The sequence below is a fragment of the Mustela erminea genome, chromosome 21 (assembly GCF_009829155.1).
Source record: "Mustela erminea isolate mMusErm1 chromosome 21, mMusErm1.Pri, whole genome shotgun sequence".
In the NCBI taxonomy this organism is placed as follows: domain Eukaryota; kingdom Metazoa; phylum Chordata; class Mammalia; order Carnivora; family Mustelidae; genus Mustela; species Mustela erminea.
In genome coordinates this window covers 26,590,585-26,617,659 of record NC_045634.1, presented here as the reverse complement: position 1 = coordinate 26,617,659, position 27,075 = coordinate 26,590,585, and the positions used below count along the sequence as shown (strand labels likewise).

Sequence of the window (27,075 nt, the reverse complement as noted above, 5' to 3'; positions counted from 1 at the left end):
CCCCCAGCAGAGCAGTGCCACAGTGTGGCTGTCCCTGCATGATGGAAGGTTGGGTTAAAAGCTGAAATCATCAGCTCTTACATTTGTTACCTTGATAATAACCATTGCTTTTATTCTCTTGAGTCTTTGAATTAACACCAACATTAACAATCATTTCAGACTCTTGGCTTGATTAATATCATGGAGAAGCATCACAATTTTTTTACCTCTATGGGTCCAAGGCTTTCAAAGCTGGATTAGCGTTTTACAACTATTGATTTAAAAAGAACGCTACATCTCTGAAGGTTTTTTCTTGTTTGTTTGTTTTTGATTTGTCATGATGTGAAATTCCAGATCCTTGGGCATCAGTAATTATAAAAAACTTTGGGGCCTTTTTTTTTTTTTTTAAACCTTAAATCATACTGCTAAATTCATCCATGAACTGCTTGGAATTCTAGTTTGTTTTGACAGCTACTAATCTCCAGTTTATAGAGAGAAGCTCAGTAAAGCAAAAAGTTAATTATTTGAAAAAAACTAAAATAAACAAAAGACATAACTCTGACGGGACCAATGAAGAGAAGATACACACACAGAAAATTATAAAAGTAAAGAAATAGAATTATGGATGACTTTGAAATGTAAAAGATAAGTGAATAATATAAAAAATATAGGCCCACAATTCAGACAAATATCTAGGAAAATGGAACATACTAGAATGGATGAAGGGGGAAAACAATTGAAAATCCTATCTCTCTTAAAGAAATGAAAGCAGTGATTTAAAATGTACCCACAATGAAAGTATAGGTCTAGATGTTCTGTAGCTAAGGTCCACCAAACTTTCAAAGATTATCTCAATTTTACACAAACTCTTCCAGACACCAGAAAAAGAGAGAACACTTCACAACTCATTCTACGTGACCAGTGTCCCTAATACCAAAACTAGACAAAGATATTACCAGGAGGAAGAATCACAGGCCAGTTTCATCCATAAGTATAGATGCAAAAATCCTGAATGAAATGTGAGTAAATATAATCCAACAATATACATTTTAACCATGTTGAATTTTGCAAGGATTCTTTATCATTAGAAAAATCCATTAATACGATGAATCCCCTGAACAGATTAAGGAGAAATACCCTTTGGTCAACTCAGCAAATACAGGGAAAGTACTAATAAAGGTCCATATTCATTCATGTTTAAAACTGTTGGTAAGTAGGAAGAGATGATGTCTTTAACTCATCATTCTTTTAAGAGAATCACCAAAAGCAAATATGGTCCTAAATAGACAAACATTGGAATTGTTCTCTTTAAAATCAGACACAGGCATTCAACACTTCTCTGCTCAACATTCTAACCAGTGGGAGGCAAGAAAAAAGTAGAAGCAGAGAGACAGGAAAGGAGGAGCTAAAGCTGTCATCATTGGCTGATACGATATTGTGTACATTAGAAATCCACAAGTTCCTACAAAGGATACGAGAATTGAAAAAGATGGGCAAATAGAAGAATCATTTACAAAAGTCCATTGCCTTGCTAATATACACCAGCCAGAAACAACTGGAAAATTTAATTATGAAGATACTTTTTCACCACAGTATCAAAGAATATCACGTATCAAGGAATAAATTCAACAAAAATTTATATTATATTAAAGGAAAAACTTTTAATAACCTTAAGAGGACAGTGTTAAAAAAAAAAAAAACTTAATTCATGGAGAAGTATATACTACATTCATGTAGAGCAGATGTCAGCCGACTTTCCCTGTAATGGACTGGAGAAGAAATATTTCGTCCAGAGGGTTCTCATTCACCACCTCTCAACTCTGCCGTTTAACACAAGAGCCGCCACAGACAAGACGTACGTAAATATTTGGCTGTGCTGTATTCTAAGAAAACTACACAGAAACAGACACAGACCATAGTTTGCCACCCCTGACACAAAGGAAGAGTCACTGTTGTGGAAATAGTTGATTCTCCTTAAAATGTACCGCAGATTCAATGTCATTCCAAGCTGAATGCCTACGTGGATCTTCAGGGAAATTGATGCAATTGATGGAAGAAGAAGCACAAATGGCCAAGACACTTCTGGAGAAGAAAAACGAAGAGCAGGGACTTGGCCTGCAGGAAATCAGTTGTTAAGATAATAAGGACGCAGTGGGGGAATCAAGAGACCAGCCACTGGAGTGAAATGAGGGCCAGAGACAGACGCACGTGTGTGTAGAGTGTGGCTGGATGGAGAGGTAGCCGGTCAGGCAGGGCCGGAAGGAGGGACCACTGAATCAGTCAAGCTTGGAAAAAGGTCATCCGTATGGGAAAAGATAGTGTCAGATGCCTACCTAACCTACAAAAATCAATTCTAAATGGAGTCAGGACTTCCATATCAAAAATAAGAGTCAAAAACTCAGTGAGTAATGCGGGGCACATCTTTTCATGTTTCTGGTTTTTCCCTCTCTGACATCTCTCCTGTGTCCTCCCTACTTGGAGATAAGGTTGATTGGGCCAGAGTTGATGAGAGTCTTGAATGCCGTGATGGGGAGGCACCGAAGGTTTCTTGAGAGGAGGCTTCTTTGGGTGTGGTAGAGATGTGTGTGCGACATCGGCCGGTCCGTTTTCCACAAAATACAGGCTAGGAGCGTGGGCAGGACCCAAGCTGTCTGATCCTGTTTGAAAGAAACAAGGCTGAGGCATCCTTTCGGAGATCAGAGTATCATAAATGCACTGTCTCGTAAGTGGGCATTTTAATCTTTCATTGTCGCCTTCCACTCTGAGACTTTTGCTGGTGTTAATAGATGACTCAAGGTTTGCAAGTTTTTAGGGTGGCTCTTGTTTTCCTTCTTCGTGAAAGAAATCCTTGGTGCAAGTAGATGAAAACGGAGGGCTGTAGAAGCCAGCAGCCCAGGAGATCTTCAGGGCTGACTTAGATGCGTTGCTGAGTTTCTAAAAACCTGTGCTTCAAGTAAAACTTGATGTTTGAGGCACACGTTCTGCGTGTTCATTGTAACGTTCATTGTAACGATTTGTCCTTGCATAAGCCAGTCAAGAATGTGTGTGTGTTCTCAGCTGTGGAAAATTCTGGGAGGGCGGTTCTGGGGAACTTGAGCAGAGCTGTTCCCGGTAAAGGAGAAACACCTCTTAAAGGCAAGTCTTTGCCCTCCTGGGTGCCTTTGGTCTAGCAGCAAAGTCCCAGGTAGACGCCCTAGGGGAGCGACAAGGCCGTCCTCTTGCTGCTTCTATGTTATGGTGCCTCCGGGAGGATATTCCCTCCCACCTTGACAAAAATCTCCTCTGCCTCATTAAAGTCTGCTAGACTTGCCTGCCAGCCATGATTTTATCCTGTTCTGAGTTTTGCTCGCCCCTTACCCACCCCTAGAATACACAGTTGTCCCTTGACTTGCTGGTGGATGGATAGATACACGAACTTGAACTAAATTCCCTTATAAGTGACCTCTTTGAAAACTGTCACAGCTGTGTCCTTCAGGCACGGGTGCTCTTGTTTCCCGGGCCTACCCCAGAACCAGTGTCTCTTTGAAAGTGCTGCTGCGGGGACAGGAGGATTTTTGTGCTTCAGACAGCACAACCCAACACACTTCTGTACAGAGCCTCGTGTGCTTGGCCTGGCCAGCCGAGTTCACCGCATGCTGCGCTGGAGGCTTTCTGCCTGCGGCTGCGCAGAACTGCTTCCAGGATCCTGGGTGTTTGCTGTTTGCAGTGCGGCTGCAGATCCCAGATCCCTGGAGTCTTGCCCAGTGCAGGACATAAGCAGGTCTGGTTCCGGCTTTGGAAAGTGTCCTAAGAAGAGTGACACTTGAGCGTTCTTTTCTGTAAAATAGTGGTTTGCTTTTATATTAATTTGCAGTTACTTAGTCATAAAATTGTACCTACTTATGCATGATTCTGGTCCCATAATAAGCTACTGATGACTATAATCATCCCTACAGAAGTTGCATTGGTGATTATGCTTAGAAATTTAATTATGTCTTCATCGGGGTTTTCTGATCTGTGTCTCTGATGAACCAGCACCTCGTTGGTGCCATAATCAGTTTGCACAGCAAGATTCTGAGGGAGAAGAGCTGAGGGTTCGCTTGCAGTCGTGCGGGGCGTGGGATAAACCCTCCCGTCGCACTGTGTCACTACGGGGGGTGCAGCCCCAGGGGCGGAGCAGAGGCAAGGAGTTGGGGAGGAAGAAGGTGGCCCCTGGGTGCTGCTTGGTTGCCGTAGGGCCGGCCCCCGGGAGCCACGCACGCCGCATCTCACAGGCATCCTCTAGGAGCAGGAGGAAAGAATCGCTCAGCCAGGGGCACGTGTCCGTGCCAGGTGATTCCACGGCACATGTGGCTTCCACAGGAGAACCTACGGCAGGGGCTGGAGGCTCAGAGAAGGGACACGAGGGGAGACCCTGGGTGTGCCTTTGTGAAATCCCCCAGACCCCAAGGGAGCTGATAACCACAAGGGCAGCTGGAAAGGGGAGGGTGTGGGCTGACCTGTTGGGGGCGTCTGACTCAGAGCGAGCATCTCGTTTTCCAGTTCTCATCAAGAAAATTGCAGCATTGGCTAAACACGAAGATGTAGCTAAATAACTAAGGTCATCAAGAGCTGAGGTGGTTGTCTTCATAATTTTACTCAAGTTTCCATACCACTGCTCTCATTTTCCTGGGTTGTTACCAGGAACGTCAGATGGGGACGGCATTAACAGCTCTGTATGAACGTCTTTGTTAAGAGCTGATGCACATATAAACCAAATGCGGTATTTGTGTGCACAATACAGGGCTGAGCTCTGCCCCGCCTGGCCATACCTGGTGAAACCGTCTTTGGTAGACACCGGCGGTCCTAGTTGAGGGCGAAGTGTGAAGGAGGCGAGTGACAGTACCAGCGAGGGCCCGCAGGCGCCGGAGCGCAGGGGTGGGCGCTGCACGCTGTCGGCCAGCTCTGTTCTCATGGCCCTCCCCCTTCCTTCCCGGCCCAGATCCTTCCTTCCCCGTCTACCAAACAAACACAAATCAGCCTTACAAAAGGCCATAAAAATGGGCACATCTGCAGCTTCGGTTTTTTCCATGCTCAGATAAGGTTTTACATATTTAATCTACAAAATTAAAAGGATTGGATTAGATGACCCCTGAGATCCCTTGCAGTTGCAAAATCTGTGATCTGTTTGAGAGCAGATCCAATTCTCTTTTGGTAAAAGTCAAGATGTGGAGAAATAAGCAGAACTTGAAGGCTGCGTGGTCCAGCAGCCAAGCCATTAGGGCACTTGCCGTGCTCGGAGAATCCTGCAGTTCGAGGTGAGATGTGATTCCCTGAGCCTTTTCCATCTAAAGCATCCGCAGTTAGGTCTTCCATAGGCCAGTAGAGCAGCGCTCATAACCACAATGTGGGAGCTACGCTAAGCCCCCCCCCCCCCCCCCCCCGCATCTTTTCTTCCTTCTGCCTAAGGGCAGCTGTTGTCTCAAGCAGCAGGGAGGGCGGAGCTCTCAAAGCCAAGTGCATTTCATACCGTCGTAAAACCAGCCGTCTGACTCCCAAGTACAGCTGGTTTTTCTCTCTCTGTTGACCAGCTGCTGGACTGACATACTTAGCTTTCTCACCGCTAAAGCTCGGAACAGCCCTGTCCGCGAAAACACAGATGATTTCAACGATGTGCCTTTGATTAGGGCCGCAAACGCTGCTAACCGCTATGGGCTTCTCCTGCTTGCTCCTCCTGTCCCATCCACTTCTTTGTACACACGCGGACACAGCAGCACACACACACACGCTGCCCTTGGATTCCCACCACTTCCCTGAAGCAGTGGGGCTTTGTGGGATTCTCAGCAGCAAGCTCATAAAGCGCCTAACACTGAGCAAAGAGCCTGCCGATTGCCATAAAAAATAGAGCTCCCAGAGAAGCAGTTAATTGAAGGCAGCCGCAGAATTTGCTTCCCTGGTCCAGAAAGCTGCTGGCTCTCAGGACTGCACTCCATAACCTTCCTCCTTTGTGGTGGAAGGTGGGTTTTGTAGCTCAGAATAAAAACCGAATCCGAGTTAGTGGCTTCTTGTATCGTACAGTCCCTCAGAAAACAGAGCGAGAAACGTAAGCTCTGAATTCGGACCGGAATTGCTTCTTCTGTTAGGCTTCTCTGCGTGGCTGTAGGTTGGCACTTTCCGCAGGTCAGGCCCCCATCGCATAAACTGAAGGATAGTCACACTCTTCTGGAATCTGGATGCAAAAAGTGGTTTCTGATCCTGTGAACCAGGCAGCGTGTCATGACGTGTTGGTGAGAAGGGAAGGCGACTGCTGAGGAAGGGATGGTGTTTTTCCAAAGGAGCCTCGTGTTGCTTCCAGAGAAATTTCTTTCTCTTCCTCAGAGTGTTTCCCTGTCAAAACACCAAAGTTCTGCGATGCTAGCCTTTTTTAAAGCTTAAAATAATACAGATGTTAACATTTAAAGCTAGATTATGCTAAGAAAATCGTGTGTCAAAGACACCAGTACACCTCATTCAACAAAATAAATCTTACTGATTACAGTGAAGTACTCAGCAGGGAGGTTTAACTGCCAGAAAGTTGGCTCCTCTTGCTTATTAACAGCTGACAAAACCTTCTCGTGATGTATTTGGTCACCCAGATTTTGAGAGGAAGGTACAGGTGTGTAGGTACAGATATAATCACACAGACAAAGGCAGTTTCCAGAGAAGTAGTCAATTACTCAGTAGGGAAAAGCAAGACGTTCCGTGGTCAGTCTTATTTTGCCCAGAACAAAACCAGATTTCAAAGTGATTTTGCAGTGCCCAAAAACATTCTGGAAAGGCAGTAGCCATCCACCTTATTTAGAGGGACCGTCTCACCTTCTGCAGAGGGTAAAACAGACCCCCACCGTTGCATTTCTGTGGAAGGTGACCAAAGGTGGGACAGGACCCAGGGAGCCTGTTGTAATTCTCATCTGATAAAACACATCTCAGAGAAAATGGCCCAGATTTTCTTACCTAAGTATATCCAGCACGTACCTTCTTTCTCTGGCCTTTCCAAATCTCTATTGTTTAAGTCAGTAAGCAGATGGCTATTTTAAGATTGGTTTATTCAGGGGTGCCTGGGTGGCTCAGTGGGTTAAAGCCTCTGCCTTCGGCTCGGGTCGTGGTCCCGAGGTCCTGGGTTCGAACCCCGCATCAGGCTCTCTGCTCAGCAGGGAGCCTGCTTCCCTCTCTCTCTGTGCCTGCCTCTCTGTCTGCTTGAGATATCTATCTAATAAATAAATAAAATCTTTAAATAATAATAATAAATAAATAAATAGAAGAATAAACTTATTATTTAAAAAAAAAAAGATTGGTTTATTCATATTCCATGTTGCCAAGAATTAGGATAGCAACAGTGCTTCTGTCTGCTTACTAGTTTACCAGTTCAATAGATGGCATCACGGGAGAAGTCATTGTCATTTGTTCCTGTTTACCAAGTCAGTAGTTCCTTCTCTGGGACCTCATGAAACAGTATTTGTTTGCTCAGGATAAGACCTGACCTAGGAACTAAAAGATCGCATTTGTCCTCTGTGAATTCGAGGTACATCAAACCAGAAGCTCCGAGTGACAGCTAAACTGTCTCACCGATTGCAAAATAATCAAGAGATAATTAGTACAGAGCCAGTAAAGGCGGCTTTTCTAAAGATTATTTATTTATTTGACAGAGAGAGAGAGATGACAAGCAGGCCGAGAGGCAGGCAGAGAGAGAGGAGGAAGCAGGCTCCCTGATGAGCAGAGAGCCCGATGCAGGGCTCGATCCCAGGACCCTGCAATCATGACTCGAGCCGAAATCAGTGGCTTAACCCACTGAGCCACCCAGGCGCCCCAAAGGTGGCCTTTCTAAACAGAATCTTTCAAAACAAGGAAAGTGGGGCAGTAAAAAAAATCTGGAAAAGGATCGTTTGTGGTGAAAAGTCAGAAGTTAACTGCAAGGGATTATGATTAAGGAATGCCCTTTCACAGAATAGTTAGCTTTCCATAAAGTGGTGTGAGTGTGATTGATTCTAAATAAGTACTTGCTGGATAAGTAAATTTAAAATGTCATATTTCCGAAAAGTGCCACAGCATTTTTATTTTTTAATTCACAATGCTTTAGTGCACTTGAGTTTGAGAGTATTTTAAAATTCAAAAATATTTTCTTTAGCTAAAAGATTAACATACACTGATTGTTTAAATCCAAATAATACAGAACTGTATAAAGCAGAAAGCAGCGATGCCTCCTTGATGCCCCGTCCTCCTTGGCATTTGTCCTTCCAGCTTTTTCTTATGCCGTGTGTGTGTGTGTGTGTGTGTGCGCGCGCGCACGCGCGGCTTGTTATTTGGAAGGGCTACACAAAAATAGCGTCAGGAAGATAAATTGTTGCGAAACTTGATTTTCTCCCCCCACCTAATTCTGTGTTCTTATATGAAGAACAGCCTTCCATTGTAGTAAATGTTGCTGTACTTCATTATTTTTAAGGCATTCACCTGTGTAGATATATCATAATTATTTATTCTAATGACAGTTCCCAAAACTTTCAGTTATTGGACAATGTGGAAATGAGCATTCCTGTACATTTTGGGACACCATTCTGGATTCAGTAGTGTTTCCAAAGCGTAAATGCCTCGGAGTAGAGTTGCTGGTCCTGGCAATTTGGCTTTGAACCAACCATGGGCAAAGGTCTTGTCCCTGTCACGTCTTATAAGGCTAAAACCTTGTTCTTTCCTGGCCTTGGCAGAATCTGAAGCATCGGGTGCATATGGGAAGACAAGATCCTTATAATCCCTTTTTGCCGGCGCCAGTCTTCTCTCCTTCCAAAGTTTGTAACCGAAAGTCTTGGCTCTTTCAAGTCCAGAAGGATCTCAATGATGGGACTGTCCAGTCAGTTTAGATTGTAGGCTGCAGGGGACCACCCCTAGCAAAGCTGTTTTTAATTCCTTCTCTTTGTGCCAATGCTGACTTCTGGCCTGAGTCGATCTCTGTCTTAGACTTTGCTCTAAGCTACCAACAAACACCGACATTCTGTATTTTCCCATTTCCTTTACAGCTCCAGCTGCAACCACCGTGACCAGTGGCCCCCAGTAAGCAGGGCTACATTTCGTGTGGTGTTAGTGGAGCACAGCACTTGGGAGGCCATGAGGAGAGAGGCTGACCAGTGGTCGGGGCAGGGGCTTCCCACATGACCTGAGTCTCCCTGGCCCCTAATTCCCCTCCCCCAATGCCCAGAATCATCCCGCGCCTGGGGAGGGGGGGCAGATGCGACTCTAGATCCTTCCTCCTGGCAGCAGTAGCACAGTCCTCTCCCCTCCCGTGGCTCAGGCATTGGGACATGTGCTGTCCCCCACACTTCCCTTAAATGTTCCCAGTCTGGTAGATGACAGTGGTGTCACTTCGAGGAGATGTGTTTATTTGCCACTTGTGTTTATTCTGTGAGATGCTTCTCATACCCAGGGCCCTTGTCTCTGTTTTGTCTTATTTTTCCTCTTTGAAAGGCCTCTTTCTACACCAATCCGTTACTTGAGTTACAAATGGTTTTGTGCACTCTATCGTTTGTCTTTTGAACACCTTTCAAGTGAGAGAAGTTCTGATGTTTGCTCGACTTTGAATCTAAATCCATCAGTCTTTATTTTCTGGCCTTCTGGAGAGCTTTGTTGGGAGTCAGTCACCGTTGGAAAAAACCCAAGGCTGTTCTAAATCTTTTGAGAGTTACTGAAGCACATTAATCTTAAAAAGATCGTCATCTGGGGGCACCTGGGTGGCTCAGTCGTTAAGTGTCTGCCTTTAGTTCGGGTCATGATCCCAAGGTCCTGGGATCCAGCCCCACATTGGGCTCCCTGCTCGACGGGAAGCCTGCTTCTCCCTCTCCCACTCTCCCTGCTTGTATTCCCTCTCTCACTGTCTTTCTGTCGAATAGATACATAGAAATTTAAAAAAAAAATAAAAATAAAATTTAAAAAGATCGTCATCTAAACACCTGTTCTTCCCATAGACGCACACTCGTTCTTTCAGCCTGTGTCCGCAGCACTCCCACTGGGTGCCGGCAGGGGGCGGCACTGGGGAGTGCGGCACCGAGGAGGGCAGACCAGACCCCACCCTCAAGCCGCTTCCAAAAGGGAGGCAGGGTGAGGGAGCCTTGGAAAGAACCTCTTGTTCCCATGCTGCCCACCGGTCTCATTGTGAAAACGGCTGATTCTTGGTAAGCATGCCAAGAAGAGCCCCAGACCCAGATCTGGATAAACCCCCTCGCAGTGCATCTTGGGAAGGATGAAAAGGACGGTGGTTTCCCTTGGAGTCAGAGCAACGACTTGGAGTCCGTCCAGCAAAGGGAGCTTCCTAGAGCTTAGCTGACTTGGTTCCCCCAGCACCCTGGGGAGGATTAGGAGGGCAGGGGAAGAGGGAAGTTGGGTCACCGCCGAAAATTCTGCTTCGAAGTCCTTTTTTTTAAAAAAGCTTCCCAAACAAATGCCAGAAACCAATTCACATATTTGTAAGATCTCTCTCTTTCCCAGACTCAAAGTAACTTAAATTAGATTTCTGTTTCTGTCAGGTGAGGATAACTAATGTTTTTAAGTATGCATTGACAAGATTGCTTCGAGATGACACTTCCCTTCATTAAGTACGTAGGTAGTGTGTGGCCTTTGACTTCATATAATTCATGGTAGAACACATCACAAGCAGCTTCTGCAAATAGAGGCCGTTTTCAAAAACAAACCACAGACTTAAAAATGTTTATTGTGCACTTGAACCTCTATAAATTATGTTAAACAGATGCAAAAACAAACAAACAAAAAAGATGCAGTCCTTGCCCTTCTGAAGCTTAGGGACCTGAGTAAACAGCTCAGACCCCAAGGCAAACCATGAGCCAAAAACCTAAATTAACAACCAAGCAGCCTCTTAGCTTTACCTGAAAGAGGGAGTTGGTGCCTTGGTGGAGGTCGGTTTCCTCATCATGGATAAGTCACAAAATTTTCAAATAATGAAGGAATGAAGAGTAACAGCACATTTATACCTAAGCCTCATTTCCGATTCACAGTTCACTTAGGTAGCCAAGGAACTGTCCTTTTAGATGTGTTTTTAAGCTCTAAGTCAAATTAAACAAAATTACAATTATTTTCTCCCTGATAGTAGAGTAATACAAATGCAGAATTCTATACAGACATAGATGTAGCTATAAAAGATTGCAGATATACTCTTTATTGTGGATAGTTTGCAAAATACACAGGACATGCCTGCTTTTGTCCCCTCAAAATCTAATGTAACCAAATGTGCATTTATCTAGATGTTTAAATGCTAATTCCCACCTTCAGTGAACATTACAGGATGGAAATAACAATATGATTCCAGAAAGTTAATTAAATAATTATGCTACAGCTATTAAAGGATGTTATCAAGCTATTAAAAAGTTATACCGGTATCCAAGACCTATAAAGAACTTCTCAAACTCAACATCCCCAAAAAAACAAGTCAAAAAATGGAGAGAAGATAAGAGCAGACACTTCTCCAAAGAAGACATACAAATGGCTAACAGATACACTGAAAGAATTTTCAACATCATTAGCCATCAGGGAAATTCAAATCAAAACCACAGTGGGATACCACCTTATGCCACAAAACCACAGTGGGATACCACCTTATGCCACAATTTTTTTAATGATAAAAATTAACAAGGCAGAAAACAACAAATGTTGATGTGGATGTGAAAAAAGGGAACCCCCTCACACTGTTGGTGGGAATGTAAGCTGGTACAGCCACTTTGGAAAACAGTATGGAGTTTCCTCAAAAAGTTAAAAATGGAGCTATCCTACAATCCAGCAATTGCACTACTGGGTATTTACCCTAAAGAAACAAATGTAGTGAAAAGAAGGGGCACATGCATTCCAATGTTCATAGCAGCAATGTCCACAGTAGCCAAACTGTGGAAGAAACCAAGATGCCCTTCAACATAAGAATGGATAAAGAATAGATACAATGGAATATTACTCCGCCATCAGAAAGGATGAGTACCTGCCATTTGCATCAACATGGATGGAACTGGAGGGGATTATGCTAAGTGAAGTAAGTTAAGCAGCAAAAGATAATTTATCATATGGTTTCACTCATATGTAGAACATAAGGAATAGAATGGAGGATGACAATGGGGGAATGAAGGGAAAACTGAAGGTGGGTGGGGAATTAGGGCGACCAACCATGAGAGACTCTGGACTCTGGGAAACAAACTGAGGGTTTCAGAGGGGAAAGGGGTGATGAGAATGGGGCAGCTGGGTGGTGGGTATTAAGGAGGGCATGTGTTGTGATGAGCACTGGGTGCTATATGCAACTAATGAATCCTTGAACACTATATCAAAATTCACGATGTACTGTATGCTTGCAAACTTAACATAAAAAGAAAAAAAGTTATGGACTTCTGTTTCCTGGTCTGGCCTACAAGGAAATCAGTGTTCTGCTCTAAAAATAAGGAAAGAGCATGAACAAACTAAAAATAAACAACTCTTCTTAGATCTGTCAGGAAAATAATATCACAGGTTAAAACAGTGCCCCCCAAACTGGAGAAATAGGCAGCACAGCAAATGATAACTCACCAGAGCAGAAACTCTGGAGGAACCAGTGCTAGGGTAGGAGAACCTAAACTATAATTGATGAGTCCTGGAGGTTCCATGTAGACAAGCCTGAGAGTTGAAAACTCCCAGGGACTGGCCATGGGAAGCCTCAAAACTTCTGTGCATTCTCATGTACCTCTACCAGGTCCTCTTAGTGAATATCAGAAAAGAAAATTTCCTGTGCTTCCAACGGGGAAAGGGGGAAAAAAAGACCATGCTGAAATACACCAGAGCATTCTGTTAACAAGAGCTGCCCCCAGGAGCAACTGTTTTGCCAGAGTCTAACCTACAAAGGTTTTCTGAGAGCCTAACCAACTTGGGAGAAGATAAATACCCACTCCAGCCAGGCTGTTGTGCCTAAATAGGGTGTGGGGGAACTGAGAAACACTGTGAAATTCTCAGTTGGAGGCACAGGCTCCCCAAAAGACTGAGGCCTAATCATAAGACTATAAAAGACTTCCTGTTCGCCCACACCTCCGCTTTATTACTAAAGACCTGCTTACAGAGTTCCATTCACCTGTTACATTATGTCTGTTTGGGCTTCAACATAAAATCACCATACTGAAAGAAGAGGCAGAAAAAAACAGAACCAGATTTAGACATGGCAGGAATGTTGGGATTAGGAGACCAGAAATTTAAACAATTATGACTCATGCACTAAGGCCTCTAATGGGAAAAGCAGACAACATGCAAGAATAAGTGGTCAATATTAGCTGAAGGAAAAAGGAAATTCCAAGAAATAATTTAAAAAAATACTAGACATCAAAAGCACTGAAGGAAATGAAGGATACCTTTGATGGGCTTGTTAGCAGACTAGATATGGCTAAAGAAAGAATCTCTGAGCTTGAGGAAAGGAAAGTTGAGAAACTTTCAAATCCGAAAATCAAAGAGAGAAAAGACTGAGGGGGGAGAAAAGGGATAGGATATCTGAGAACTGTGGAACAACTACAAAAAGTGTACTTACACATAATGGAAACACCAGCACAAGAAAGAGAAAAGCAGAAGAAATATTTAAAGCATAATGATTGAGGGGGCGCCTGGGTGGCTCAGTGGGTTAAAGCCTCTGCCTTCTGCTCAGGTCATGATCCCAGGGTCCTGGGATCGAGCCCCGCATCGGGCTCTCTGCTCAGCGATGAGCCTGCTTCCCTTCCTCTCTCTGCCTGTCTCTCTGCCTACTTGTGATCGCTGCCTGTCAAATAAATAAATAAAATCTTAAAAAAAACAAGGCATAATAATTGAGAAGTTGTCCAAATTAATGTCAGATATGTCCAAATTAATGGCAGGTCCAGGAAGCTCAGAGACTACCACATAGGATAAATGCAAAACAAACAAACCAAAATACCCTATACCTGGGCACATCACACTCAAACTGCAGAAAATCAAAAATACAGGAAAATTCTTGAAAGAGGCGAGTAGCTTCTACAGGAGCAAAGAGAAGAATTACATCTGACTTCTCCAAAGCCATGCAAGCAAGGAGAGTGGAGTGATCTATTTAAGGTGTTGAGAGGGAAAACAAAAACAAAAATAAACAAAAATAAACCTACCAGCTGAGAATTCTGTACCCTACAAAATTATCCCTCAGAACTGAAGGAGAAGTACTTTCTCAGGCAAATGAAAATTGAGAGAATTTATTGTCAGTAGATCTGCCTAGCAAGAAATGTTAACAGAAGCTCTTCTGAGAGTTGGAAAATAGTATAGGCCAGAAACTAAGATCTACATAAAGAAAGGGAGAGCACTAAAGGAGTTAAGTGATGATAAAGTTAAAACGTTTATTTTTCTTACTCTTAATTAATCTAACATAACAATTCATAATAATAATAGCAACTATGTATTTGACATATATATGCTTGTGTGTAAGTGAAATAAATGACAGCAATTACACAAGGAACAACAGGGAGAGATTAGGAATATTTTATTGTTATATGGTACTTGCACTGTCCATAAAGTACTGTGATGTTTTGCATATTGCAAAATATTGGACAACCACCTAAAAATGTTTTTAAAAGTATAATTGATATGCTAAGAAAGGAGAGAAAATGGTAATATAGGATGCTCAATTAAAACCACAAAAGACTGCACAAGAGTAGAAGGCAAAAACAGAAACAGAATAAGAGCAATGGGAAAACAGTTATCAGTATGGTAGATATCATTCCAGCCATATCAGTAATCACTTTAATTTTTTTTTTTTAAAGCTTTTATTTATTTATTTGACAGAGAGAAATCACAAGTAGTCGGAGAGGCAGGCAGAGAGAGAGAGAGGGAAGCAGGCTCCCTGCTGAGCAGAGAGCCCGATGCGGGACTCGATCCCAGGACCCTGAGATCATGACCTGAGCCGAAGGCAGCGGCCTAACCCACTGAGCCACCCAGGCGCCCCATCACTTTAATTTTTAAAGACTTTAAGTAATCTCTGCACTGAATGTAGGGCTCCAACTCACAACCCCAAGATTAAGAGTCCCATGCTCTACTGACTGAGCCAGCCAGGTGCCCCTCAGTAATCACTTTAAACATTAATGATCTGAATTTGCAAATTCAAAGAGATTGTCAGAGTTTAATAAATGGCAAGACCTGACTGTATGTTTGTCTACAAGAAGCCCGTTTTACATATAAAACACATATAGACTAAAAGTAAAAGGTTACAGAAAAATATACCATGCTAACACTAATCAAAACAAAGTGGGGGTAGCTATATTAATCTGAGACAGAGCAGACAGCTGAGCATAAAAGTTGTCTGATATAATGAAGGACATTACATAATGATTAAACAATGACATACATAATTACTGACAAAGGAATCATTTTCCAAGAAGAGATAGCAGTCCTTAATGTGTACGCACCTATTAACACAGTATCAAAATATATGAGGCAAAAACTGATACATCTACAAGGAGAAATAGGTAGATCCACTCTTAGAGTTGGAGACTTCAACAGCCCTTGGTCCTAAATGGACAGATCCCAAAGGCCGAAAATCAGCAAAGACATAGCTGAATTCAACCACACTGTTAATTAACTAGATATAACTGACATCCATAGACTACTTTATCCAACAACAGCAGAATTCATTCTCCTCCAGGTCACATGGAACATTCACCAGGAGAGACCATGTTTTGTGCCATAAAATACAACTTAAAAATATAAAAGAATACAAATCATGTAGTATCTACTTTCAGACCACAATGGAATAAAACTAGGAATCAATAACAGATAGCTGGAAAATCCCAAAGTTCTTGGAGACCTTACAACACATTTTTAAATAACACATGGGTCATAAAAAGGAATCTCAAGAGAAAACACATTTTGAACTAAATGAAAATGAAAAGCCAACTTATCAAACTTTGGGGGATGCAGCAAAAGCAGTGCTTAGAGGGAAATTTATAAATAGTGAATGTATATACTGGAAAGGAAGATTTAGAGTCAATAATCTAAGCTTCAGCCTTCGGAAACTAAAAAACAAAGAGTAAATCCAAAGCAATCAGAAGAAAGGAAATAAAAATTAGAATAGAAATCAATGACATCGAAAACAGGAAAATCAATAGCAAGGTTGCAGGATACAAGGTTAATATATAAAAAGTCAACTGCTTTTCTGTATTCTACAGAACAACTGGAATTTGAAATTAAAAACACCAATTAGCATTCCCCCAAAATGAAATAATTATATATCTAACAAAATATGTATAGGATTTAAATGAGGAAAAGTACAAAACCGGATGGATAAAATCAAAGAACTAAATAAATGGAGAGACAGTCCATGTTCATGGATAGGAAGACTTAATATTGTCAAGATGTTAGTTCTTCCCAGGGTGCCTGGGTGGCTTGGTTCACTAAGATTCCAACTCTTGATCTCAGCTCAGGTCTTGATCTCAGGATCATGAGTTCAAGCTTCCCACGGGGCACAGAACCAACTTAAAAAAAAAAAAAGGAAAAAATATTAGTTCTTCCCAAATTGGCCTATAGATAATGCAATCCCAGTCAAAAACCCTAGCAAATTATATCATGGACATAGACAAACTGGCTCTGAAGTTTATATGGAGAGACAAAAGACAGATGATAGCCATCACAATATTGAAGGAGACAAAGTTGGAGGGCTGACACTACCCAACATCAGGACTTAACTGTAAAGCAACAGTAATCAAGATAGTGTAGTATTGAAAGAATAGATAAATCACTAGAGGATCATAGAGAGCCCAGAAACAGACCCATACAAATAGAATCAACTGACTTTTGACAGTGGAGTGAAAGCAATACAATGGAACAAGAGAATCTTTTCAACAAAATGGAACACCTGGACATCCACATGCAAAAGAAAAAAAAATTTAGACACAGATTTTACGCACTTAGCAAAAATGAACTAAAAATGGATTGTAGGCCTAAATACAAAATTGTAAAGAACTGTAGATAAAAGACTGCTATCCAAAATATACAAAGAACTCTTAAAGCTCAACAATAAGACAATGAACAGCCCAACTGAAAAGTAGACCAAACACCTAAACAGACACCTCACCAAAAAAGATATACAGATGGTAAAGCTTATGAAGAGGCGCTACACATATGTCCTTAGGGAACTGCAAATTGAAACAACAGTGAGCTACCAGCACACGCCTGTTAGAATGGCCAAACTCAAACACTGATGCTTCACTGACAACACGAAATGCTGGCAAATACATAGCACAGCAGAAGCAATAGTACAGCAACCATGGACCCAGACTTTTTTTTTTTCAGTTCTTCTTTTCCCCAGCTGTGTTGAGATGTAATTGACATATAAGATAGCATGAAGTGTAAGATGCAGGTTAGGTTAACATTTTTCTTACAAAAGTAAATACGCACACTCTTGCCATATGATCTAGGAGTCACACTTGTTGGTATTTACTCAAAGGAGTTGAAAAGTTATGGACATGGATGTTATGGCATCTTTCTTTATAAATGCCAAAACTTGGGAGTAGCCACGATATCCTTCAGTGAGTGATGGATAAATAAACTGTGGAACTTGCAAACAATGGAATATTATTCAGTGCTACAAAAAGAAAAAAAATAAAAAGCAATCAAGCCATGGAAATACCTGGAGGAATCTTAAGTTTATATGACTAAGTAAAAGAGGATAACCTGGTATGTAACTTGTACATCAATAAACTGCTTTTAAAATTAGGCTAAGATAGAAAACAGTTTGAAAAGATGAATCAGAGGTTGAAATGTTAGGGCCTATTTCTTGGTCACAGTGCCATAAGTAGTTTTTCATTTCTTTTTTGGGGGGTTCTTAGGTTTTCCAAACGTACTAAAATGATCACATATTACCCAAGTACTAAGATCTTTGAAATTCAGTGAAATAAACTTGCGGCAACCAGCGACTGCGCCACAGCTGCGTGAGAGGGGCACCCACTGTGGTGAGCGGAGAGGGACACTACCGCTCCCCCTCCCCCCATCACTGTCCACGCTCCACTCTGGGCTCAGGACCCAGGCTCTCAAGCCTTAGCAGCACGTCTTCGGAGCTTTCTAATTAGTGCTCTTTGGGGTTTTGTGATTTGATTTCCTTTCCCAGGCTGAACAGTCAAAAGAAGAGCAGAAGCAAGGTTTGAATGCAGAGAAATTGATGCGGCAAGTCTCCAAGGACGTGTGCCGGCTCCGGGAGCAGAGCCGGAAGGTGCCCCGGCAGGTGCAGTCCTTCAGGTAAACCCCCCACCCACGACACCGTCGGCGTGTCCTCTCGCCATCTGAATTATGCCGCCAGTTCGCATTAGCGCAGGAGTCCCCAGATCCTCTCCTACCATGTGAACGTAGATGCTTCCGTTTGCTCCTTCCTGAGGTTACAGACTCCCCCGGCAGTGGCCCTGACCCTATCCAAGCCCGGCTCCTAGGAACTCGGGGCGCGCCCCACCCCCCGAGAAGCAGCTGGCACATCTCCCTGAGTAAATACAGAAAGACACAGATCTTCCGGGCTTTTGTAGTTCACTCATTCAACAGACGTTCTTGGGCCCCTCCTGGGCCCCCTCGCCGTGCGGGGTCGAGGACGCTCCCCGGGAGCAGGGGGCGTCTGGGGCACCCTCCGGCACTGGGGACACACACACACTCACTCACCCTGTCTGCTTGTCTCACCTGGAATCAGGGGCCCCGTGTTCCCTGGTCCTCTGATTCGTCAAGGAAGTTGGAAATCAAGAGTCAAAAATGGCCACTGACTCAGGGCTGTGAGGCCCCGCGTGCAGCGAGGCTTCCGCTTCCGGCGCTCCTTCCGGCCTGTAGTGACGTCACGAGCACCCGCCCTCGCCTGAGAGGACGCCGACCGCGGAGACAGCCGTGGTTCCGGGTCCCGGGGTTCTGGGCCGCTCCCTCTCTTCTCTCTCCTGTCCTTAGTCCTCAGAGCTTTTCCACCCCAGCACTTGGCTCTCGACGCCGCGCTCCCTCCGCCGCCTACATGGACTCTTAGTTTCTCGAAGGAAGGCTGGCGCTTTATTCTGTTTGTTGTTGTTCTCTTCTTTATCGCTGCCCCCGTGCCCCGCGCAACAGCACCCACGCCGGGAAATACAGTTGGCGGGGCGCTGTGTGTGATGTGCAGACCTGGCACGGAAGTGGGTGTCCTGCTCCTGCCTTTGGCAACTATGCGATCTTAAAATCGTTATTATTATTATTATTATTTTAATACTCTCCTAACCTCTGAAACCTTTCTGCCCGATCTTTCCCAGCCTCTCCCTTTCGGGTTGTTTCTCCTTATCCCCGCTTTGGGATTTGGGACAGCTCTGCCTTTGCTACAGTCACATTTCTTCTTTCCCCCGCCTTGGGAGTCATGGGATCACTCAGCAAGGGTCCTCTACCTGGGCATGGTATTGATCTTAAAGAATTTTCCCAGTATCATGTATTTTTCTGCAAGGTCCCTGTAGAACTTTCCTACAAAGTCCCTGGGACTTTGGGCTTACGCATCCTCTCCTGCCTCGTTTAGAAGCGCTCATAACTGACCCCCGAGTGGTTTAGAAACGGTCTGATGCTGGAAATCCAGGAAGGAAGTGCCTGTCTTGGTCTGTAGGCGATTCAACCGGAGCCGCCCTTCTCCTTTATAGCCTCCCATCAAGGGATAAGACGGGGGGAAAAAGGGTAGGGGGGAGACGATCTTGATCTTAGAGTGTTCTGCCCAAGGAACAGATCACCTGTGCAGGCTTGCAGAGACCACACTGAGGTTCTTGGGACTATTTTCAGTGGTCGCAGAGTATTTTCAATGTTGTGTTCAAGCCAGTTTATTTCTCACCCCTGACTCTAGGGAGAAGATTGCCTACTTCACCAGAGCGAAGATAAGCATTCCGTCCCTGCCGGCTGATGACGTATGATCACACCCGTACAGAAAGTACTCTGTCACCTCTTCACTAACTAGGGAGGGTACAAGACTGAGCATTTGTTTTGTTTTGTTTTGTTGGGGGGAGGGGGTGTTTTTTGTAAGGTAACTGTCCACTCTTTAAAGAGCTTTCATATCACATCAGATTTTCAACATGTTCATTTGTACAGTACCTTGAATGTAATTCTTGTATGTTTAAAAAAGAAAAACAAAATCAGGTAACCAAAATGGAGTGATCTGGTACACAAATGTCGTCCAGTACCTACGAATCGCCAGCAGCCTGTGTTTTGTACAAACGGAATAGAGGTGGCGCCCAGAGTGTACTGTTGAACCAACTGTCAAGAAAGAACTCGGTTTAGCAGAAGGCGAGCTTGGCTTTTCATTCGATGTCTTAGGGGCAGACCAGGAGGATGGCAACAGGCCCACGTGGTATCTTTGTACCCCTGGTTTGAAGGCGAATAGGAGTCCAATGAGTCCAGCTCGAAACAGGTGTTGCGCCCACGCCATCACCCGTGTTGAAGCCCCTGTTTCCTGAAAACACTTTCATTCTTGTCCTTTTCTTGGAGTCTAAAGAAAACCAGATGCTGAGTGGGAATCTCGGAACCCAAAGGAGCAGGGCTCCGAACTACAGGGAAGACCTTGTGATTTGTCACATTAAGGGTGGGCAGGGAGAGGAGAGAGCCCGGTACCCTCAACCCACTCGAGTCAGCTCGTGAGCGAGCATCCACGGCCCAGAACATGCCCAGACTCCGCAACCGTGTTCCAGCCAGGGTTTCCAGCTCGCGCTGCTGAGCTGCTGTGCCAGCTCCGAGGGTGGTGCCCACGACAAGACCATGGCGGCCGGCCCTCTGAGAACAGACAGCACCCACCTTGTGGCGGGGACACGGACAAGAACTCCCTCAGGAAAACGGGAATCTTGATTAAATCAAAGTTGCCAAAAGAAAATTTTTTTTTTTAACTTTATTAAACCGATTTCTCACATTCACTAGAAATTATTTTGCAGCTCTCATTCTTAGGGGCTCCCATCTGTAATTTGTGGTAAGGAGGTCAAGAGAAGAGTGTGCCTGGGGAGATTATCAATCTGAAGTATGGGCCAAGGCGTTTGTTTCAGAAAACAATCCTAGATGAACTAAGGTAGGCAGAGGAACGGACTCCAGCCAGCCAGTGTCCTCCCCCTCCCCAGCCCAAGCACGGCTTAAAAGAAAGCAAGCCGCCCTATAGCTCTGCCAACATAAAGGCTTTTAGAATAAAGAGTATTTATGCAATTTAAATCCTACTTATCATCCAGCCAGTTACAGTAGAAGAGGCAATTTTTGGCTAGCCGTCTTCTGTAACAAACTAAATCTTTTTTTTTTTTTAAAGAAATGCAAAAATCATCTTCAAGGAATGGACCCCTTAAAAAAATATGTATTAAGTTCTATTTCTAACATAGAATCCCCGGCAGGAATTTTTAGTTTCTTGAAAGTAATTATACATATTTTGGAAAGTTCCTTTTACCAGAATCAAAATTCAAGTTAAGCAATTTCTGAACCTAGAACTTCAATTATTTTTTCCTCCATTGTCCCACCACTTAAATCTAAATGTCTCTGAAGCTATAACCGGATGTGACACGACTTTGAACATAAACCAGCCTTGTGAATTGGCTGCACACAGTCCTTCAAGGCCATGAGGTTCATTCTATCAGATGACTAAGGAGAACTAGAAAGAGAATACCATTCATCCTTGTCAAAGTCAAATGTGAAAGACAGAGGTTTATTTAATGTAGAGCTAAATGAAGGTCAGCTGTTTTCAGCGTCTTAGTTTGACCGTGAAAATGTTTATAGAATTTTGTGTAGTTATACCGTTCAATTCTATTTTCTTCATTTATTTATTTACGGTCTTATTTATGTTCTGTTTAATATATAGTTCGGTTCTGGCCATTTTAAATGTTTGACATAGAAGAGGCTATATTGGAATATCTACACTTTTATAAGTCTTCATCAGATTCGCTGTTTACTTTTTGTAATACAAAAAGTTTCAGACAAGTATAAAAGAAGAATAAAATCTGTCTCAGGCTGGTAGTCAACAGTTGTGACCAGGATTTGGGTTTTCTTTTACAAAATTTGCTCATTTCTAACGTGAGAAACGAACTTATTTTAATATAATCCTTTTCCACACTTTTAAAAAAATCAGCAATAGTGTTGTGTATTTTAGGCAGCTTTTAACAATTCTGTCATATTTGTACTAACCCAAATGATTCACAGTGACAAAACATTTTAATAACTTGATCACAAAACCATATGAACAATATGAATTTTAATATTATAAATACTATTTTTTAAAGGTAGAATTTATTCTGCACAGGGTAAAAAGAATGTAATATTTAGTTCTCAAGTTTGAATTATCAATATGTTATAATTTTGTATATCAGAATCTAAGTTACAGGTACAAAAAAAATATTGCTAGCCAAATGAACAAAATCTAGCTGTCTGTAGCATGCAAATCAAATCTAAAATCTTTTTTTTTTTTGCTATTACTTTATCTATATTGTATTAAATATCAAAAGCTCAGGACTGAACTAAATATTTAATCAGGTTAAATTCTGAATATGTTTCTGTTTCTGTTAATTGTCTCTGTAAAAGTACGCAAATACATCGCATAGATTAACTTTGGTTTCTGCACTTTTCCTGTGTTTGTGGGTGGAAAAAGGTTCAGTGGGTTTGTTTGTTTTTTTAAACAAAGATGCATATTGCTTCATACTTCATTTCAGTGTCATGTACTGTTCAGTTGATTTCTCTGATTGTTGCAAACAAGAGTTTACCTAAGCCGTGTACTGAGCAAATACCAGATCCATCATGAGGAACTTCCCAAGCCAGCAGTTTGCTGAAAATGGTTCTGGATTGGGCGGTCAGTATTGCTGATAGAAAAAGAGGGCCTATTTGTATCATGCGAGTAAAAGGAGTCCCCAAGGTGAGCCAGGAGCTTCCCCCCACCCTACCCCCCGACCTTGACCTGCAGCGCCCCCCCACCCCCGCTCCCCGTGGCTGCTCCACAGAGCCCGGGGCATCCAGGGCCCTCAGCTGTCTGCCACAGAGCACAGGGCACCGAAGCCAAAGCACACTTGGGGGCCCGTATTTTACGTGAACCTCCCCAAACACCAGATTGCCACCCTCTGCTTCTGCGCTGGTGAGGAAGGCATGAAGGAATGTGGCTGGATTTTGGAAAAGGCCCCTTAGAGGCCCTGAGGTCTCCAATGACAAAGGAGATGAAATAGGCCACGTCTCTCTCCTGTCAAGCTTTCAAAGAACCAGCAATTTTTTTAGTCTAATCTAATGTCCTTTCTCAGTAAATATGCAACAAGACTTTAGTTTCAAGATAACAGGTGACCTTACACACTCGAAAGCAATAAATGATTAGCAGTTGCCAAAACGATTCATCTCTATGAATAACAATTCAAAGATACGTAAGTGCTAATACAATGTTTTATTTACCAGCTCTGTGCAATCACCGAATCTATTTTAAAATGGAGAAAACTCATCCACAGTAATGAGTATGATTACTATTAAGTCTTGAGTGGTTTTGGTCTCAGAAGAGAAGATAAAAGTGTTTTTACTGTCTTAGAAGGAAATTATAATTTAAGAAGCGAATAGCCACAGGGAAATGCATTTTAGAAAATTAAAAGCCCAGTGAATGGGTGGCTGTGTAGCAGGAAATCCTACCAAATCCAGAAAGGAGTGAGTTGCTCTTGAACGATGGACCCCACTGATGTTTTCTGGCTTAGATTTTCCGATGGGCTTTGTTCATCTGCCGGTGCTCACAGTGATATCTCGTTTCTGCCACTGCGTGGTGGCCCGAAGCTGGGGCAGCCTGGGAGAAGCAGGCTGCACAGTCCAGCAGGCCCCCTCCCAGGAGGAGGGAAAAACCAGCAAACCAGCCCAGAAAGAGGGCATCCCCAAACTCCCACCTGGGTACTATCTCTGGCACGGTCTCATCCCAGAACTCCTGGACCGTCTGGTAGGCGACCCAGGACACCGGAGCCAGGACCGCAACCCCTGCCGCCCAGAACAGAATCCCTCCCAGGATCAGCAGCCCCTTCTTGTGGCCCCGCCGCGTCTCTCCAATCCTCAGGCAGTCCAGGCCAAAGCTGGAGACCAGCAGGCCCAGGAGCCCCAGCCCGTTGGACAGGAACATGAGAATCCTGGCGATCCGGAGTTCAGCAGGCAAAGCCAGGAAGGAGTCAAAGTCCTTGCACTGTCTCCCCACCTCCTCTTGGATAACACAGGCCTGCCAGAGCCCCATGGTCCAGTTCTCCATTTCGTTTAGGTCCAGATTGAGGTTTTTCCACTGTGGCAGGTAGTTTGTAAGACAGGACAACACCCATCCCAGCAAAGAGAGTGAGATCCCAGCGAACTGTGCCACAGTCCGAAATACTAAAGCCATCCCTGAGCCCACGGAGCCCGAGGCAGACTAGCTCCTGCCTTCCGACAGGCGTGCAGAGAAGTGTGACACCTTATGCTCTCTCCACAGAGCTCGGAAATATTTCTTCATCGTGTGTAGAGGATTCTTGCCAGAGTGGCTATTGTTTGATTCTGTGTTGACTGATTTTCAGGAAGGGACAGGGAAATAAGTCCACCAACCAGCAACAATGCCAGGGTGTGGCCAAGCACCATGATCCCGTCGTAGGGGCTGACCGTGGTCAGGGCTGACCGTGGTCGCAGTTTGTCTCTGAGATCACCTTAGGCAGTGCTCGTCCCCCTTTCGTTGTTAACAGTACAGATGGCTTTCAGGTTGTTCCCAACCTTTCTAACAAGTCAAAGAATTAAGTCTAAATGCAAAATGGCCCAGTTTGGGTTCAGCTCCAAGCCTTTCTGTCTATCTTACTAATTGCACCTGTCACCTTGCCACTCGGATTGCTGTACGTACGTTGCGGTAGTACTGAATGTGGTCCCTTTTTAAAAGCAGGTTCAAGAACAATATTTCTTACCCAAATACATCGACCTGATCAGAAATCTCTTTAGACTTTCAATCAGGTCTGTTTTTTTAAAGACCCTTGAGCTACCTATAGGATATAACACATGATTGCTGTGCTCTAAAGACCAGGTCTAGTTCCCTTTCTGCCTTTCTGTCAAATATGTGCCCGTGTGCATGGACACTTTGTTTTCTTTGCTTAAGTTTGCTTTCTATATTGTAGAAAAGTAAAGGAACAGGACTTTGTAGGTGGGAACGAACACCTTTTGTCAGTTCACCACTAAAGTCAATATCCTCGTGCTGATCATTTTTAACGGAAGAAAGCAAAGCTTTTATTAGGGAAAGTAGGAACTGTCAGTATCTGGATATCTAGCACAAGACATTTCTGGAATTGCTCATCTTTTTTAGATTTGAAACTTTGGAAGGAAGAGACAAGAGAGGAGACTGGCCAGCATTTTGAGTGTGAGAGTATCATTAAGGACCAAAAACCATCAGCCTCATCAAATTCTGTCACAACGGGCGCCTGCTAATGTCCTAAACACAAACAACCTCTGTTCAAAGAAGACCAAAGTCGTCATCGTGGAAATCACACTTTGGGACAGGCTGAGCATGTGCTGTTGCTATTGCAGAATGTTTAAAGGATTTCAGATTGGGTTTTCCTTTAGGAAATAGATACTAATTCTTATGATTTCCAGCTACTAGCAAAAACAAAAACCAAAAAATTTTCTAATATAAAATTAACACATTAAAACTTAATACTGATTACAATGGACAATCACCACCGCATTTTGATTTAAATAACCAGCTCGATGAAATTATTTTTGCCCATACCTAGGTAATGCTTACCACGATAATTTTCTTTTAGTTACAAGACTTGCCTCTTTCTTACCTCTTCAGATTTTGGGGGGCAGGAGAGATCTAGAATAGAAGAGTGGTTATTTAATAACATGTGAGCAGCACGGATTTAGTTGCAGAACAAAGACCCCTTTCTAGTGTAGACCCCACATCACAGTTGATGTGGAAAGATGTGTCTCTCCGGTCCCATCAAAGCCTTACACTCTCGGGTCTGCCATTCCATTTTCCAGGTATGGACTCTGAGTTAGTGTTTCTGCCACTGCATAGTGGCCCGAAGCTGAGGCAGCCTGGGAGAAGCAGGCTGCACAGTCCAGCAGGCCCCCTCCCAGGAGGAGGGAAAAGCCAGCAAACCAGCCCAGAAAGAGGGCGTCCCCAAACTCCCACCTGGGCACGATCTCTGGCACGGTCTCATCCCAGAACTCCTGGACCGTCTGGTAGGCGACCCAGGACACCGGAGCCAGGACCGCAACCCCTGCCGCCCAGAACAGAATCCCTCCCAGGATCAGCAGCCCCTTCTTGTGGCCCCGCCACGTCTCTCCAATCCTCAGGCAGTCCAGGCCAAAGCTGGAGACCAGCAGGCCCAGGAGCCCCAGCCCGTTGGACAGGAACATGAGAATCCTGGCGATCCGGAGTTCAGCAGGCAAAGCCAGGAAGGAGTCAAAGTCCTTGCACTGTCTCCCCACCTCCTCTTGGATAACACAGGCCTGCCAGAGCCCCATGGTCCAGTTCTCCATTTCGTTTAGGTCCAGGTTGAGGTTTTTCCACTGTGGCAAGTAAGTGGTGATCACGGATAAAACCCATCCCAGCAAAGATAATAAAAGTCCAATGAGTTGCACTGCTGCTCTAAAGACGAAAGCCATTCCAACAGATCTTACAACTTGGGCCACCCCCTATAGGAGCCACCGTCTTCTGTAGTTGTCAGCAGTGTGATGCTCTTGGTCCTATGCTGCCTGGAATATAAGCTTTGGCCATTAACTCTTGGGAAACTCTGAAATGCGTTTTTGTTCTTCTCAAATATAATGTTTCATGTAAAGGACGAAGGACCCTGTTAAAACTATGAGTTAGGCTTTCTGATAAGGATTTGATCTGTTACCTTCCAATTTGCTTGGTAAAATTACATCCCCAATGCTTGATGATTATAAGTCTAAAGATGAACAAAGAGGGCTCTATGACCCCTCACCCTAAAGTACAACAGAAATCTTTGTGCTTCAATATGGATTAATTAGATTTTAAGTGGTGATAAAAGGCCAGCTCTTTCTGCAACAGGACCTCATTGTAGTAGCCGAATCTGAGATCTCAGGGGTGCAGAACAAGGCCTTGTAAAGAAAGGTAGACTGTTTCCCTATAATCTTTATTCTTCTCGGACTTCCTTAACCTACACAAGAGCCTGGCCCCAGGTCTTGAGTGTCACAGGCACTCAGTGGGGACTT

General features: G+C 43.7%; 3 protein-coding genes across 5 annotated transcripts in view; 1 reads left to right on the top strand and 2 right to left on the bottom strand.

Moving 5' to 3' along the window:
* The window catches only part of WWC2 (WW and C2 domain containing 2), a 203,334-nt gene extending 180,786 nt beyond the window's left edge, over window positions 1-22,548 (top strand). For 2 of the 3 annotated variants that reach the window (XM_032329219.1, XM_032329218.1), the window contains exons 22-23: window positions 18,065-18,192; window positions 19,772-22,548. In XM_032329219.1, the coding sequence (XP_032185110.1) occupies window positions 18,065-18,192; window positions 19,772-19,838 (195 nt within the window). In that variant the 3' untranslated portion in view covers window positions 19,839-22,548. The remainder of the gene's footprint in view (window positions 1-18,064; window positions 18,193-19,771) is intronic. The other variant, XM_032329216.1, reaches the window with a different exon arrangement.
* A 746-nt stretch (window positions 22,549-23,294) lies between these two features.
* LOC116581901 (claudin-22-like) lies at window positions 23,295-24,513 on the bottom strand. Its single transcript, XM_032329220.1, has one exon. The coding sequence runs from the start codon at window positions 24,260-24,262 to the stop codon at window positions 23,600-23,602; it is 663 nt and encodes a 220-aa protein (XP_032185111.1). The 5' UTR covers window positions 24,263-24,513; the 3' UTR covers window positions 23,295-23,599.
* Window positions 24,514-25,842: 1,329 nt separating this feature from the next.
* Window positions 25,843-26,505, bottom strand: LOC116581902 (putative claudin-24). Its single transcript, XM_032329221.1, has one exon. The coding sequence runs from the start codon at window positions 26,503-26,505 to the stop codon at window positions 25,843-25,845; it is 663 nt and encodes a 220-aa protein (XP_032185112.1).
* Window positions 26,506-27,075: the final 570 nt, after the last annotated feature.

Excerpts from the sequence above, each read along its gene's own strand:
- LOC116581902 (XM_032329221.1), bottom strand. The coding sequence starts at position 26,505 with ATGGCTTTCGTCTTTAGAGCAGCAGTGCAACTCATTGGACTTTTATTA.
- LOC116581901 (XM_032329220.1), bottom strand. The coding sequence starts at position 24,262 with ATGGCTTTAGTATTTCGGACTGTGGCACAGTTCGCTGGGATCTCACTC.